The 16,012-nt window shown below is 43.8% G+C and overlaps 1 protein-coding gene across 2 annotated transcripts; it reads right to left on the reverse strand.

The window, feature by feature from the left end:
• Nucleotides 1-45: 45 nt before the first annotated feature.
• On the reverse strand, nucleotides 46-14,949 carry LOC124014152 (cyclin-dependent kinase inhibitor 1B-like). 2 transcript variants are annotated; one of them, XM_046328900.1, is made up of 3 exons: nucleotides 14,850-14,949; nucleotides 3,545-4,044; nucleotides 46-2,919 (listed from the first exon to the last, which is right to left on the reverse strand). In XM_046328900.1, exons 1-3 carry the CDS (start codon nucleotides 14,858-14,860, stop codon nucleotides 2,861-2,863), a joined length of 570 nt encoding a protein of 189 aa, XP_046184856.1. In that variant the 5' UTR covers nucleotides 14,861-14,949; the 3' UTR covers nucleotides 46-2,860. The 2 variants fall into 2 exon arrangements, with proteins under 2 accessions (XP_046184856.1, XP_046184857.1); XM_046328901.1 differs by lacking the exon at nucleotides 14,850-14,949 and adding an exon at nucleotides 14,129-14,787.
• Nucleotides 14,950-16,012: the final 1,063 nt, after the last annotated feature.

The following is a 16,012-nucleotide window of genomic DNA, read 5'->3' on the forward strand; positions in this document are numbered from 1 at the left end:
TATGTTATCCATTCATGCATATAAGGCATGCAATACTATGTTTTGATATAACTGGGATACTGTGGGCCAGGGGGGATGCAGGATTGAGCAGCCCAGTAGCTGTATACAGATCTATGATCATTAACTTATCCCAGTTCGCTTGTCAAGGGAATTCTGGGGAAACCAGTACAGTCAGTAATATTACGGCTTGTTTTAACACTGTTGTAATACCAAGAAAGCACCGAATATCTATTTATCATTTTGTGTCCGACCCAAATTACGATAACCCATAGTCTGTGTCCCAGTTCAGCAGTGAAGGTTTGTTTTTTTCTAAACACTTCCCCTTCCGTGAGAGTACTTCTATAAAATCAGAAATATAGAATTATCTTGTCAACAATGTTTTAGTGCAAAGACAGTTCAACAATACACATAATCAATTATTTTTACCGAAAGGGTATTTAGAATTATTTCCCTACAAAAACAAAATATATAGTTAAAAATAAGTTAACAGACTTTTAAAGATTTGTTTTGAACACGTTGAAAGACAGGCGCATGTAGACCAACATGCACATATAGACTCAAGTCCAAACACACACAAAACAACAACAAAAACACCATCAAATATTATTAAATAAAAATGGATAATCGATTCCATTTGTGAGGTGAAGTGTGTAAACGGAAATCAAGACGTTCTGTTGGCATGTCTCTCTACGTTGGCAAGTCAATAGGGCGGTGTTATAAGGACCTCTTTGGATCCAGACAAAAGCCCTCTAGAACACAGGCCACTCGTCTGGCTATAGAACCACTTTGATTCAGGGTCTCGGACATCATTCTGTTGCGGTCTATTAATAAAGTCCCCCCCCCCCCTATCCTCCATTCTGTCTACTTCTGGGAAACCAGTCAAAGCAAGCCAGAGGGCTAGAGATAACAAAGCTCAGGACTCCCAGAGGACTTGAGTTTCCTCAGTCCTGCTTTGAGCTGGAATGGGCCTATCACTCTGACACACTGACTCTTTTACCTGATGTGTAACTAAAGCCTATGGTCTGAACCCATTTTCCCACTGAACCAGCTATGAACAGTAATACAAAATGATCTCCTGTAGTTTCCAACAAATATGTTGTAATTATTTGACCATTTTTATTTTGTATATCTTTTGTCAATTATTTTCACTTTTTTTTGTCAATCGCTCAATGAGGTAGGTAATCCAGATTATGGCTATTTGTTCAAACATGACACATTTTGGGAAATGCACTCCCTGTAGTACTGCTATTTTTGCCACTATTATTTACAGTATTGCGATGTGACTCTGGAGAATGAATGGTATAACGTTTGGAATGTAATACCAATGGATACATCTGTGATACTGTATATTAATCACAGGTATATCTGAGATGTATATGTGAGATACTTAAGGCATGTGGATGTCTATGGCTATGCCCCTTGTCTCAAGCCAACGCTTACAGATGTCTCACAAATCAATTTTTGGTCAACTGCCTCAGTTGTCACAACAGTCTAGTATTTAGCACAGCAATGGAAATGTGTTACAGCTCAGCTCCTCATTAAAAAAAAGAATAATTTACTGACAGAACTTGGAATGTTCCGTATGCATTAAGGATCAATGTACTTTTGTGAGCTACAACACCATTATAACTTCAACTCCAAATAATGTCAATGCTACATTACCTTCATACAGAAAAGAGTCGCGTTCAAAACCTAGAGGCTGCCATTATAAAAAGACAAGAGTAGAAAAGGATACATTGTAAAAAAAAAGGATTTAGCCAACAAAAGCCAACCATACAAGGTATATTCCGTTTCGTTACCAAACAGTTTCCAATAACCTGTTTTACTACCTTAATAAGATAAATGGGTCAAAATGAAGCGGGCTAAATAGATCATGGAAAGATTTATGGGCTAAATAAAAACAGTTTTACATTTTATTCCGTTTTGTACTGAAGTTCTTGACGAATTCTACAGAGACGGTGGTGCCAACGGGTGTATGTCTGCCACTTGTCTGCCAACAAGTGTATATCTGCCATAATAACAATATTTGAGCATGAACTTAAGCTAATTTAAGCTTGTTGCCTACTGACACCTTATATCACTCTGTAATAATACTCACACCAAGAAGCTGATGTGACGCTTTAGTATCTTGTTGTTAAGAATAAAACAATTACCGTCATAAAAAACATATGTTGAGAAGCATTATTACTCAATAAGATGTATCATTATCATAAAAGTCCCTACCGATGCAGCCATCGCCTGATAGCCTAAGTGCTGGAACTTCACCGTTGACCTTTGTACCCTAGGCTAATCATGGTCACGTTGCCAATTTGACCTGAGGTGACCCCGGGGCCTCTTACTGGAGTGGCTGATACTTTTACAGCCGTGGTGAAACTGAAGACGACACGTGGGGTGAGGTCAGGAGTAGTTGAACTCCTCTTATCAAAACTCTGAGAGAGGCTGTTGGAGAGCGGGCTGAGGTGGTTAGGGGTTAAGAAATACTATACCAAGGGTACTGTTGGAAGAAGTCTCCTACAACAGAGCCGTTTAGGTTTTTTCCTGATGAGTGTATTTTAACTATTTCACAGTATAATCTAAAGCTTAGACAATCATACAAGCTTAGGAAATATAGCTATATAAATATATATACAAACATATCCATCATTTCCACTCAGAGATATTTCACTCTGAGAGGACGTTAGTTAGCTTCCTTGCGTGGAAATCAACAGAGTTTGTCAGGAGTTTTTAAGACATTTTGTAGCTATGAGCTTTTTGACAGTCAGAGTCGCTACAGAAAGCTGCAGGGATTATAAATTCATCTTAATGAGGTGATTTCCAAACGAAGCATGCCCACTGAATGGTGCTCTTTCTTGGGATGTGTTTACTGCAGGGAGGACTGTTTGTGGTGCATGGCCCTCCTCTTCTTCACAACAAAGAATTCTGTGGATGACCGGCAGAGAGAGAGAACAGGTGTTAGTTCCCAGTCCCAGTAATGTAAGGGAAATAATATTTGCATCCCAAATGGCACCCTATTCCCTGTATAGTGCACTAATTTTGACCAGGGCCCATAGGGTTAAAAGTAGTGCACTAGATATAGAGGATAGGGTGGAATATGGGACACACACAACAAGGCTTATAACTGGGGAAACTGTTTGGGAAAATGGCATAGGTAACAACACAGTGTTGTTGTAAGGCCTAAAATGCAATGCTTTTGCAAGCACACTGAGGTATTCACTGCTGTCACTCAATGGTTATTAACAGGTTAACAGGTTAATAACAGGTTCATATGAAGTTCAAAACAACCTGTAAACTTCTATTATCTCTCTTTAAATGAAGACCTCAGGGCTTGTGGGAGTAATAATAATAAAAAAATACACAAATGTATTTATTTATATTATTTATTTATTATTATTATTATAACGATAGTCAAGTTAACCCCTGGACTCCAACATTGTGTAGGCTACTAACTCTCTATTGCCTTTTTTGTATGGTTTTTGTACCAAGCCCAATAGAAGGAAAAAATAGGGGGGAAATTGCAGCACCACTCCCGTTCATTGACACTGACCTGTTATGGCGGCTTGTCTCCGTTTGACTGCTCCTGCCTTCTGGCTGGCCACCATCTTCTCCGACCTCTGGATCCTATAGCTCTCCCTGGTGGTCACCTCCAGGTACTCCTCTCCATTGCTGGACGACCCTGGAGATGATGCCCGCGCCAGCCTGACATTCTCGCTCTCTGCCCTCCGCCCGGCGATGCCAATCACCGGCTTCTTTACCACACAGCTGTGGTAGAACGCCGGCACATCCTGGCACTTCATCTCCTCCCACTCCATGCCGGCGCTGTTGGTGGCCGGCCGGCCGGCGTTGAAGTCAAAGTCCCAGCGCTTGTTGGCCGACTCCACGGTCATACACAGGTGCCTCTGGAAGTCCTGTTGCAGCTGCTCGTGGTCCACAGGCCCAAACAGGTTCCTCCTCACCGGGCCCTGGGCCCTGCGCTTCAGCTCCTCCATACTCCCACAGACCAACATGGCCCCATCAGATGATAATGATGATGCCATCTCAATGTCCCTGAGAGAGAGAGGGAGAGGGTTAAAGGTGAGGTGTCTGTTTTTCTATGTGGTGTGGCCCAGGTCACTACTGGTGTGGCCTAGGTTTAGACACACACTCATACCAACACACTAAACACACAGACACACCTGTTCTGTTCAGCGTTTGCCCTTTAGGGGCATCGTTGAATTTTATGTGATCAAACACACATGCCCTACCTCCCTCAAACTCAACTCTGGACCTTGAAGCCAGTTCCACTGCATTTTTTCATTGTTTCCCTCTAATCAGGGATTGATGTAGACCGTGGACACCAAGTTGGTGCAATTAATTATCAGGCTCCTGACCTTATAGGGTAAGAGTTGAGTACCCCTGCCCTACCTAACCCACTTAGTAGTTAACCATATGGTAAGAGACCCACACACTAAATAAATCTCTAACATCCATAGAATCAGAATAACACCTAAAGTATGTACAAATGAACCTGCTCCACCTGCTCTGGTCTCTGCTCTGGCTGCCAGAGGTGAGAGGTCAGGAGGAAAGGTCACATGGTGCGGCCCGGGAAACGTATGGTGAATGTTTCACCTCATGTGAGAATGTTTTCTGTGCTCTTCTAGTCACCCCATGTAATTAAAGGTATACATTCTGAACTTCAGGAATGTTACACGTCTTTGTAGTTTACGAGTTACAACCGTCCAATACTAGTGTTTTAAATGAACACTTTCTTATTTTTAGTGACACGCAAACATTCTACACACCAAGGAAATCTAGGCCTCTCAGAGTATGAGTGCTGATCTAGGATCTGTTTTGCCTTTTAGATCATAAGGAATATAATTATATGGACAGGTCCTAGATCAGCACTCCTACTCTGAGACTCTGTGAATACAGGCCCTGATTATCTTTTTCTTTTAAATGAATATATTAATAGGTTCAAAATCACATAATTCCCCACAGCAATTCAATTTAAAAAATCAATAGCAAGTAAACCATTATACAGCTTCCAAAGTCTCGAAAATATGAATTAATATCCAATAGATCACATGTAACAGTCTGAATTGTTTTAATAAATACCTGTTAGGTTGGTCAGATTTGCCTTGCTGAGTCTATCCCTGGTATATAATGAGAACTTCCCTTTGCTGAATTTTTCTTATCAAAGTTAGAAACATCTAGATCTTTTTTTCTTCTTATTTTGCCTCCTTGAAATACAGTTTTACCCGCCAGAGTGTATCAGTCAGTTACCTACTATCAGCATCGGTGAATGGGAAGGAACCACACTAAAAAAAAGGTGCGCCAGACAGGCAGTGAATCATTTCTACGCCTTTGTTTATCTAAAAAAATCATTACACGGTGGGATTGAGCAAACTTTACAGCGTCTGGGACACAACTACGTCTGCATTTAAATGCCAGCCCCCTCATACAAAGAAACATGTCATGTTTGTCATTTATTATCATGTCTTGTCCCTGTGCTCCCCATTCTATTCGTTTCCCTCTGCTGGTCTTATTAGGTTCTTTCCCTCTTTCTATCCCTCTCTCTCCCCCCTCCCTCTCTCACTCTCTCGCTCTCTCTTCTCTCTATCGTTCCGTTCCTGCTCCCAGCTGTTCCTATTCCCCTAATCATCATTTAGTCTTCCCACACCTGTTCCCGATCCTTTCCCCTGATTAGAGTCCCTATTTCTTCCTTTGTGTTCCGTTCCTGTCCTGTCGGTTCCTTGTTTAGAATTCACCGTGCTGTGATTGTGTATCGCCCTGTCCTGTCGTGTTTTTGCCTTCATCAGATGCTGCGTGTGAGCAGGTGTCTCTGTCAGCTACGGCCTGCGCCTACCCGAAGCGACCTGCAGTCTGTGGCCGCTTCTCCTGTTATTCCCCTCTACAGACTAGAGGATTTTTGTTATTCCCTGTTTGGACATTTCCTGTTAAGGATTCAGGATTTGTCGTTTTCTGTTTGGACTTGAATAAACTCTGTTTCTGTTAAGTCGCTTTTGGGTCCTCTTTCACCTGCATGACAGAAGGAACCGACCAAGGAATGGACCCAGCGACTTCAGACGCTCGTTACACTGCCGTCGAGATCCAAGGAGCCATGCTCGGCAGACACGAGCAGGAATTGTCTGCTGCTCGCCATGCCGTGGAGAACCTGGCCGCTCAGGTTTCCGACCTCTCTGGACAGTTCCAGAGTCTACGTCTCGTGCCACCTGTTACTTCCTGGCCTGCCGAGCCTCCAGAACCTAGGGTTAATAACCCACCTTGCTACTCCGGGCAGCCCACTGAGTGCCGCTCCTTTCTCACGCAGTGTGAGATTGTGTTCTCTCTCCAACCCAACACATACTCTAGAGAGAGAGCTCGGGTTGCTTACGTCATTTCACTCCTTACTGGCCGGGCTCGAGAATGGGGCACAGCTATCTGGGAGGCAAGGGCTGATTGCTCTAACAAGTTCCAGAACTTTAAAGAGGAGATGATTCGGGTTTTTGACCGTTCAGTTTTTGGTGGGGAGGCTTCTAGGGCCCTGGCTTCCTTATGCCAAGGTGAACGGTCCATAACGGATTATTCTATTGAGTTTCGCACTCTTGCTGCCTCTAGTGAGTGGAACGAGCCGGCGCTGCTCGCTCGTTTTCTGGAGGGACTCACGCAGTGGTTAAGGATGAGATTCTCTCCCGGGAGGTTCCTTCAGATGTGGACTCTTTGATTGCTCTCGCCATCCGCATAGAACGACGGGTAGATCTTCGTCACCGGGCTCGTGGAAGAGAGCTCGCATCAACGGTGTTTCCCTGCTCCGCATCGCAACCATCTCCCTCCTCTGGCTCAGAGACTGAGCCCATGCAGCTGGGAGGGATTCGCATCTCGACTAAGGAGAGGGAACGGAGGATCACCAACCGCCTGTGCCTCTATTGCGGAGTTGCTGGACATTTTGTTAAATCATGTCCAGTAAAAGCCAGAGCTCATCTGTATGCGGAGGGCTACAGGTGAGCGCAACTACTCAAGTCTCTCCATCAAAATCCTGTACTACTTTGTCGGTCCATCTACGCTGGACCGGTTCGGGTGCTACATGTAGTGCCTTGATAGACTCTGGGGCTGAGGGTTGTTTCATGGACGAAGCATGGGTTCGGAAACATGACATTCCTTTCAGAGAGTTAGAGAAGCCTACGCCCATGTTCGCCTTAGATGGTAGTCATCTTCCCAGTATCAGATTTGAGACACTACCTTTAACCCTCACAGTATCTGGTAACCACAGTGAGACTATTTCTTTTTTGATTTTCCGTTCACCGTTTACACCTGTTGTTTTGGGTCATCCCTGGCTAGTATGTCATAATCCTTCTATTAATTGGTCTAGTAATTCTATCCTATCCTGGAACGTTTCTTGTCATGTGAAGTGTTTAATGTCTGCCATCCCTCCCGTTTCTTCTGTCCCTACTTCTCAGGAGGAACCTGGCGATTTGACAGGAGTGCCGGAGGAATATCATGATCTGCGCACGGTCTTCAGTCGGTCCCGAGCCAACTCCCTTCCTCCTCACCGGTCGTATGATTGTAGTATTGATCTCCTTCCGGGGACCACTCCTCCTCGAGGTAGACTATACTCTCTGTCGGCTCCCGAACGTAAGGCTCTCGAGGATTATTTGTCTGTGTCTCTTGACGCCGGTACCATAGTGCCTTCTTCCTCTCCGGCCGGGGCGGGGTTCTTTTTGTTAAGAAGAAGGACGGTACTCTGCGCCCCTGCGTGGATTATCGAGGGCTGAATGACATAACGGTTAAGAATCGTTATCCGCTTCCCCTTATGTCATCAGCCTTCGAGATTCTGCAGGGAGCCAGGTGCTTTACTAAGTTGGACCTTCGTAACGCTTACCATCTCGTGCGCATCAGAGAGGGGGACGAGTGGAAAACGGCGTTTAACACTCCGTTAGGGCATTTTGAGTACCGGGTTCTGCCGTTCGGTCTCGCCAATGCGCCAGCTGTTTTTCAGGCATTAGTTAATGATGTTCTGAGAGACATGCTGAACATCTTTGTTTTTGTCTATCTTGACGATATCCTGATTTTTTCTCCGTCACTCGAGATTCATGTTCAGCACGTTCGACGTGTTCTACAGCGCCTTTTAGAGAATTGTCTCTACGTAAAGGCTGAGAAGTGCTCTTTTCATGTCTCCTCCGTTACTTTTCTCGGTTCCGTTATTTCCGCTGAAGGCATTCAGATGGATTCCGCTAAGGTCCAAGCTGTCAGTGATTGGCCCGTTCCAAGGTCACGTGTCGAGTTGCAGCGCTTTTAGGTTTCGCTAATTTCTATCGGCGTTTCATTCGTAATTTCGGTCAAGTTGCTGCCCCTCTCACAGCTCTTACTTCTGTCAAGACGTGTTTTAAGTGGTCCGGTTCCGCCCAGGGAGCTTTTGATCTTCTAAAAGAACGTTTTACGTCCGCTCCTATCCTCGTTACTCCTGACGTCACTAGACAATTCATTGTCGAGGTTGACGCTTCAGAGGTAGGCGTGGGAGCCATTCTATCCCAGCGCTTCCAGTCTGACGATAAGGTTCATCCTTGCGCTTATTTTTCTCATCGCCTGTCGCCATCTGAGCGCAACTATGATGTGGGTAACCGTGAACTGCTCGCCATCCGCTTAGCCCTAGGCGAATGGCGACAGTAGTTGGAGGGGGCGATCGTTCCTTTTGTCGTTTGGACAGACCATAAGAACCTTGAGTACATCCGTTCTGCCAAACGACTTAATGCCCGTCAAGCTCGTTGGGCGTTGTTTTTCGCTCGTTTCGAGTTTGTGATTTCTTACCGTCCGGGTAGCAAGAACACCAAGCCTGATGCCTTATCCCGTCTGTTTAGTTCTTCTGTGGCTTCTACTGATCCCGAGGGGATTCTTCCTTATGGGCGTGTTGTCGGGTTAACAGTCTGGGGAATTGAAAGACAGGTTAAGCAAGCACTCACGCACACTGCGTCGCCGCGCGCTTGTCCTAGTAACCTCCTTTTCGTTCCTGTTTCCACTCGTCTGGCTGTTCTTCAGTGGGCTCACTCTGCCAAGTTAGCTGGTCATCCCGGTGTTCGAGGCACTCTTGCGTCTATTCGCCAGCGCTTTTGGTGGCCGACTCAGGAGCGTGACACGCGCCGTTTCGTGGCTGCTTGTTCGGACTGCGCGCAGACTAAGTCGGGTAACTCTCCTCCTGCCGGTCGTCTCAGACCGCTCCCCATTCCTTCTCGACCATGGTCTCACATCGCCTTAGACTTCATTACCGGTCTGCCTTTGTCTGCGGGGAAGACTGTGATTCTTACGGTTGTCGATAGGTTCTCTAAGGCGGCACATTTCATTCCCCTCGCTAAACTTCCTTCCGCTAAGGAGACGGCACAAATCATTATTGAGAATGTATTCAGAATTCATGGCCTCCCGTTAGACGCCGTTTCAGACAGAGGCCCGCAATTCACGTCACAGTTTTGGAGGGAGTTCTGTCGTTTGATTGGTGCGTCCGTCAGTCTCTCTTCCGGGTTTCATCCCCAGTCTAACGGTCAAGCAGAGAGGGCCAATCAGACGATTGGTCGCATACTACGCAGCCTTTCTTTCAGAAACCCTGCGTCTTGGGCAGAACAGCTCCCCTGGGCAGAATACGCTCACAATTCGCTTCCTTCGTCTGCTACCGGGTTATCTCCGTTTCAGAGTAGTCTGGGTTACCAGCCTCCTCTGTTCTCATCCCAGCTTGCCGAGTCCAGCGTTCCCTCCGCTCAAGCGTTTGTCCAACGTTGTGAGCGCACCTGGAGGAGGGTGAGGTCTGCACTTTGCCGTTACAGGGCACAGACGGTGAGAGCCGCCAATAAACGCAGGATTAAGAGTCCAAGGTATTGTTGCGGCCAGAGAGTGTGGCTTTCCACTCGCAACCTTCCTCTTACGACAGCTTCTCGTAAGTTGACTCCGCGGTTCATTGGTCCGTTCCGTGTCTCCCAGGTCGTCAATCCTGTCGCTGTGCGACTGCTTCTTCCGCGACATCTTCGTCGCGTCCATCCTGTCTTCCATGTCTCCTGTGTTAAGCCTTTTCTTCGCACCCCGTTCGTCTTCCCTCCCCCTCCCGTCCTTGTCGAGAGCGCACCTATTTACAAGGTACATAAGATCATGGACATGCGTTCTCGGGGACGGGGTCACCAATACTTAGTGGATTGGGAGGGTTACGGTCCTGAGGAGAGGAGTTGGGTTCCGTCTCGGGACGTGCTGGACCGTTCACTCATCGATGATTTCCTCCGTTGCCGCCAGGATTCCTCCTCGAGTGCGCCAGGAGGCGCTCGGTGAGTGGGGGTACTGTCATGTTTGTCATTTATTATCATGTCTTGTCCCTGTGCTCCCCATTCTATTCGTTTCCCTCTGCTGGTCTTATTAGGTTCTTTCCCTCTTTCTATCCCTCTCTCTCCCCCTCCCTCTCTCACTCTCTCGCTCTCTCTTCTCTCTATCGTTCCGTTCCTGCTCCCAGCTGTTCCTATTCCCCTAATCATCATTTAGTCTTCCCACACCTGTTCCCGATCCTTTCCCTGATTAGAGTCCCTATTTCTTCCTTTGTGTTCCGTTCCTGTCCTGTCGGTTCCTTGTTTAGAATTCACCGTGCTGTGATTGTGTATCGCCCTGTCCTGTCGTGTTTTTGCCTTCATCAGATGCTGCGTGTGAGCAGGTGTCTCTGTCAGCTACGGCCTGCGCCTACCCGAAGCGACCTGCAGTCTGTGGCCGCTTCTCCTGTTATTCCCCTCTACAGACTAGAGGATTTTTGTTATTCCCTGTTTGGACATTTCCTGTTAAGGATTCAGGATTTGTCGTTTTCTGTTTGGACTTGAATAAACTCTGTTTCTGTTAAGTCGCTTTTGGGTCCTCTTTCACCTGCATGACAAAACATGCTTGTGTAACAGAAACCATTATTCCACATTGTGAACATTAGGTTTTATGCATCAGATGGACAACCTTTTCAGACGTTCATCTATAAAGAAAACGCAAAGAAACAGCCAAATTGAAAATAAAAGGCATATAAAAATAAAACAAAATGAATGTATGAATTAAACAGGTAAAATACGATTTTTAGGGTCTTGTACTTTGAGAGACGCATACACTATGCTGGGTTTCTTGGATGACAACTGCTGGGTTGCTTGGCTGACTCAACTGCTGGGTTGCTTGGCTGATTCAACTGCTGGGTTGCTTGGCTGACTCAACTGCTGGGTTGCTTGGCTGACTCAACTACTGGGTTGCTTGGCTGACTCAACTACTGGGTTGCTTGGCTGACTCAACTGCTGGGTTGCTTGGCTGACTCAACTGCTGGGTTGCTTGGCTGACTCAACTGCTGGGTTGCTTGGCTGACTCAACTACTGGGTTGCTTGGCTAACTCAACTGCTGGGTGGCTTGGCTGATTCAACTGCTGGGTTGTTGGATGACTCAACTGCTTGGTTTGACTCAACTTCTGCATTGCTTGGTTTGACTCAACTGCTGGGTTGCTTGGATGACTCAACTGCTGGGTTGCAGGCATTCGGTCACTTAGTTGGGTTGTTTTCTTAAAAAATATCAAGGTTGGGTTGTTGATGCTGGGTTATTGATGCTGAGTTATTGAGATATGACCGAGCGGGTTAGATCAGAAGCCTGGAAGCATAGCTTTAGTAGGGACCTAGCTTTCAGACACTTGGTGACCCGTGAGAGTAAATGTCATTCCGGTTAATCTGTTCTGTTGTATTGTTATTAGGAGTGTGAACGTTAACATGTTTATAATGAAATTGGGATCTTTAACATTAAGAAAAATCCCTAAATGAAAAACAAAGTTTTTCTGTTTTTTTTACCCTACAAAATGCAGTTATCACAAAACAATTTATTTTCCATGTTATGGACATCTAGACAATTAAGGCTTGGGGAAAGTTATGTATTTTAAGTCAAACCAGAGAGGAAGACGTTGGTGAATTTGCAAGGTATGCAAGACAAGACATTGCGAGATACAGATTACCAAGACATATACGCTCATTTCTGCCTGCCCCCTCATTTCTCTCCCTCGTGCTCCGCTAAAATGGTGAGAGTTTGTGTTCACTCTTTGGTTTGTTGCGTGTAGAATATCGTAGCCTATTCATTTATGATAGGCCCTGCTTTACTGATGTTGCGAGACATTGCAAGTCAAGAAATTGCGAGATACAGCATTCTATTGCGAGATACAGCTTTTGATTGCCGATCGATAGGCCTAGTGCACAGTTCAGACTCTGTCTGCCTGGTGGCCAACCTGCCTATACTGTGCCCTCTCTCACCCTCTGTCCCTCACTGGCTCGCTATGAAAGACACAAGTGTTTGCATTTTCGTATGTACGACAACTAATCAGTCTCCTCCATTCCAAAATGACAGAATCTTAGGAGTCAATCTTGCACTTAGAAATGGGAGTCAACGTGGAGGAAGTGGAGGAATCAATTGTTTTGGAGTCAACTCTCCACCCCTATGTCATCGTCGTTAAGATTCGGGAAAATGGCAGCAAAGTCCTGTATGGAAATACTTTAAGAAGTTAAATGAGAAGGAAATGCTAACTTGCAAAGTGGAATTGAGGGACAGTAATGGAGGTACAGGTGTAATGCTTAACCGTCTGAAAAGGTCACACTGTGAGACCTCAAACCGTTGCTTGCAGCAGCACATCTCCATTGTGAATTCACGTTGAATTTTATAAATTTTTCTTCGCGTTTTAACGGAAAAGCGATTTTAAAAAATGGCTGTTTAAACGTTAAGAAATGTTTACCATTTGTCACATCCCTAATTGTTATCACATTTTAAGGTTGAACACTGAGCCTTTTATAGCGTTAATGAGGCTTACACAACTGTATGAGTCCCTCAAGAGCCTATGTATCACCTAATGTTGGGATAGTTAGCACTTTGTCACAATATGTAAATAATCATATTACTCATTTTATATTAATGTATGTAATGTGCAAAAATATTCTAGGATCGTTTTATTTTGCACTGAACAAACTTAACATGATTAACAAGAATGACACTTAAGTCTCACGGGTGGCCAAAAGTAATTATCTTATAGCCACCTCCCTTATAGGCCACCCCTCCTGAAAATAACATTTTAAAAGTCGGTGGGTCAACACTGCATGAAAGTGAATAAAAAACAGATTGATGCTAAATTAACCCATGTTGGGGGTAATCCCAACAACCCAAAATGTTGGGTTATTCAAGAAAGAATTCAGCATGTGTTCTGTTCAATATTTACCTAGTGCTGGGTTACCAAATAACACAAATTGGGTTGTTTTTAATCCAGCATTTAGTTGAGTGTAAGAATCAGGGGCGAGAGCTAGGGAATTGAGGTCGACTCAATTGAGCATTGCGCAATGGCCTGTCAACTGTTTAAACAAATGTACAGACTTAAACTGGGAGTTTGTACATTATATTCGTTGCTCTCCAGCTATATATATTGAATATCTTATATAAAGCATAATCATAAATGGAACAGTATGACTAATAGTAGGACTAGATAGGATATCGGTTAGGCCTACTATGCCAAAGATGCATATTCTCTACATTGCGTTCATACGCAGTTTGATCAAATTCTTAGCCTGTTCCGTAAAGAAGAAAAAACGTTTTACGTAAAATACTTTCATTAAAATAAGTCTTCTTTCCAATAACATATTTTCATGAAAATAAAAGCATTATTCTAAACTAATATAAACTGCCATTCCCTCAACAGCAACAGCTCAACTCCTTGGAGTGAAAGTTGTTTGCGTCGAAAAAGTGGGCGCGGTAACTAGATCATTTACAACTCTCTGGAATCCCCAGACCCACACAAACATTCTCAATCTCCGATCATAATTGTGCCCAACTTCTCCAAATAGTCGATAAGAGGAGAAAAACTTTGAAACTACCACATTTTAAGAGTACAACACTCGATATCATTGCCAGATGTTAAAATAGATTCAAAGTAGCCTTATTTTGAACCAATACACAGAATAAGTATAAATCACAGATGACGCAGTTACAATCGCATACTACATGAGATGTTGGTCAATCAGATGCAACATAAAGAAATACACATTGACAATAAAAACCCGAACAGCACAGATTTTCCTATGGTTTGACTCTGCAAAGTCTGAATAAGAATAATGCAAACCTTCTCAAATGTTGCCAATGTGACTTCTCTTACCATTAATGTGTCCAATGATGCACTCAAATCTGAAATACTGTTGCGAATTCCTGACGTTGTGGGTCAAAATTGACGCGCCTCACCGAAGTATAGACTGATGCTCTTCACTGTCCACGATAAACTAATATCACTTTACAAGCTCCCAGTTATTGCGCTCTCTTGTCCCCTTATGTGACTTGTTTGTTCCTAGAAGGCAATGGGACGTCCTACCGGCACAGAAGATTTAATCACGTGATAATCACCGCAGAAGACTTAAACACGTCATAATCATCATAACAATCGGGTTTTGGGAGCTGGACCATTGAGCTGGACAATGACCAAGGAAAACACCTTTATATAATCAGTGATTCAATCAATTTCATCCAATGACACAAATAGTTAGTATAAGTGCGCATCCTGGCCTTGCATTCTTAATTAAATACACTATTAGAAAAAAAGATGCTATCAAAAACCGAAAAGGGTTCTTCGATGGTCCCCATATGAGAACCCTTTTGAGTTCCATGTAGAACCCTTTCCACAGAGGGTTCTACCTGGAACCTAAAAGGGTTCTTTCTACCCGGAACCAAAAATGTTTATCCTATGGGGCCAGCCAGCGAACCGTTATGGAACACTTTTTTCAAGTGTAGGCTAATGTAAAATCTGGCATAAAAATCATCTTGGTATACTACTTCTTTTAAATCAACCAACACATTTTCTATTAGTTTTTCAATATATTTCCTACCTCGTTTTCATTATAAGAACGTTTTGAAGTTCGGTTGTACGATTCGAACTGCGCGCAAATATTTGTTGCACTGTTCTCTCTCTAGGTAAAATATCTTGGCACATAGGACCCATTTACCCAGCTCTTTTGAATGTGACACATTCTTATGCTGGCATTGCGTCACGTTTCGCCTTGGCTCCGATCCAAGACCACAAGTCACGTTGAATTTCAACGTGAGCTAGTCAACCCTCTACTCCATTTTGTATTTTTTTCTCCCGCAGTTTAGCCGACGTTTCATTTAGGTACAGTCATCTCCCGCTCGAAAAGTTCTCAATGGGACTGGCTAGGCACAAAATGTTTTTTTGTTGCTTTGTGCCATTTTCAAATAGTTTGACCTATAGCTGATATTACTATTTAGGACATATCAAGCATAAGGTCCATGTTAGTCTATTATGTTAGTATAGTTAGTCTATTGTGCTATCTATTAGTATTAGTCCGAATTAACATGAATTACTTATACTAACTAACATGAATTACAATGTTAGTATAAATAAACTCATGTTTAATGAAAATGAATTAAAACATGTACAAAGCTTTATTAATACACTATTATATAAGCCATATATGGACAACAACAAGGCTGCATTTACACAGGCAGACAATTCTGATATTTTTTTCCCTAATTGGTCTTTTGACCAATCAAATCAGCTCTGAAAAAGAGCAGATTTGGGCTGCCTGTGTAAACTGCAGCCAAAGTGTCATGTTATTATTGATGATTTATGTCTTGTTATACCTTTAATTTATGTGTTTAGTCTCCTGGTCTTACACTCTCACATAGAGATAAATTATGTCAATAAGAGATGTTTGCTTAGGCTATACAAATTGTTAAACATTTCCAGTGAATGACTGAGTGAGGTGTCTGTTTCTCAAACTAGACACTAATGTACTTGTCCTCTTGCTCAGTTGCGCACTAGGGCCTCCCACTCCTCTTTCTATTCTGGTTAGGGACAGTTTGTACTGTTCTGTGAAGGGAGTAGTACACAGCATTGTATGAGATCTTCAGTTTCTTGGGAATCTCGCATGGGATAGCCTTCATTTCCCAGAACAAGAATAGACTGATGTGTTTCAGAAGAAAGTTCTTTGTTTCTGGACATTTTGAGCCTGTAATTGAACCTACAAATGCT

The sequence above is a fragment of the Oncorhynchus gorbuscha genome, linkage group LG25, assembly GCF_021184085.1.
Source record: "Oncorhynchus gorbuscha isolate QuinsamMale2020 ecotype Even-year linkage group LG25, OgorEven_v1.0, whole genome shotgun sequence".
Lineage (NCBI taxonomy): Eukaryota > Metazoa > Chordata > Actinopteri > Salmoniformes > Salmonidae > Oncorhynchus > Oncorhynchus gorbuscha.

Excerpts from the sequence above, each read along its gene's own strand:
- LOC124014152 (XM_046328900.1), bottom strand. Across the intron at positions 2,920-3,544 it reads GAGACAAGCCGCCATAACAG|AATTCTTTGTTGTGAAGAAG; the intron begins GTCAGTGTCAAT and ends GGTCATCCACAG.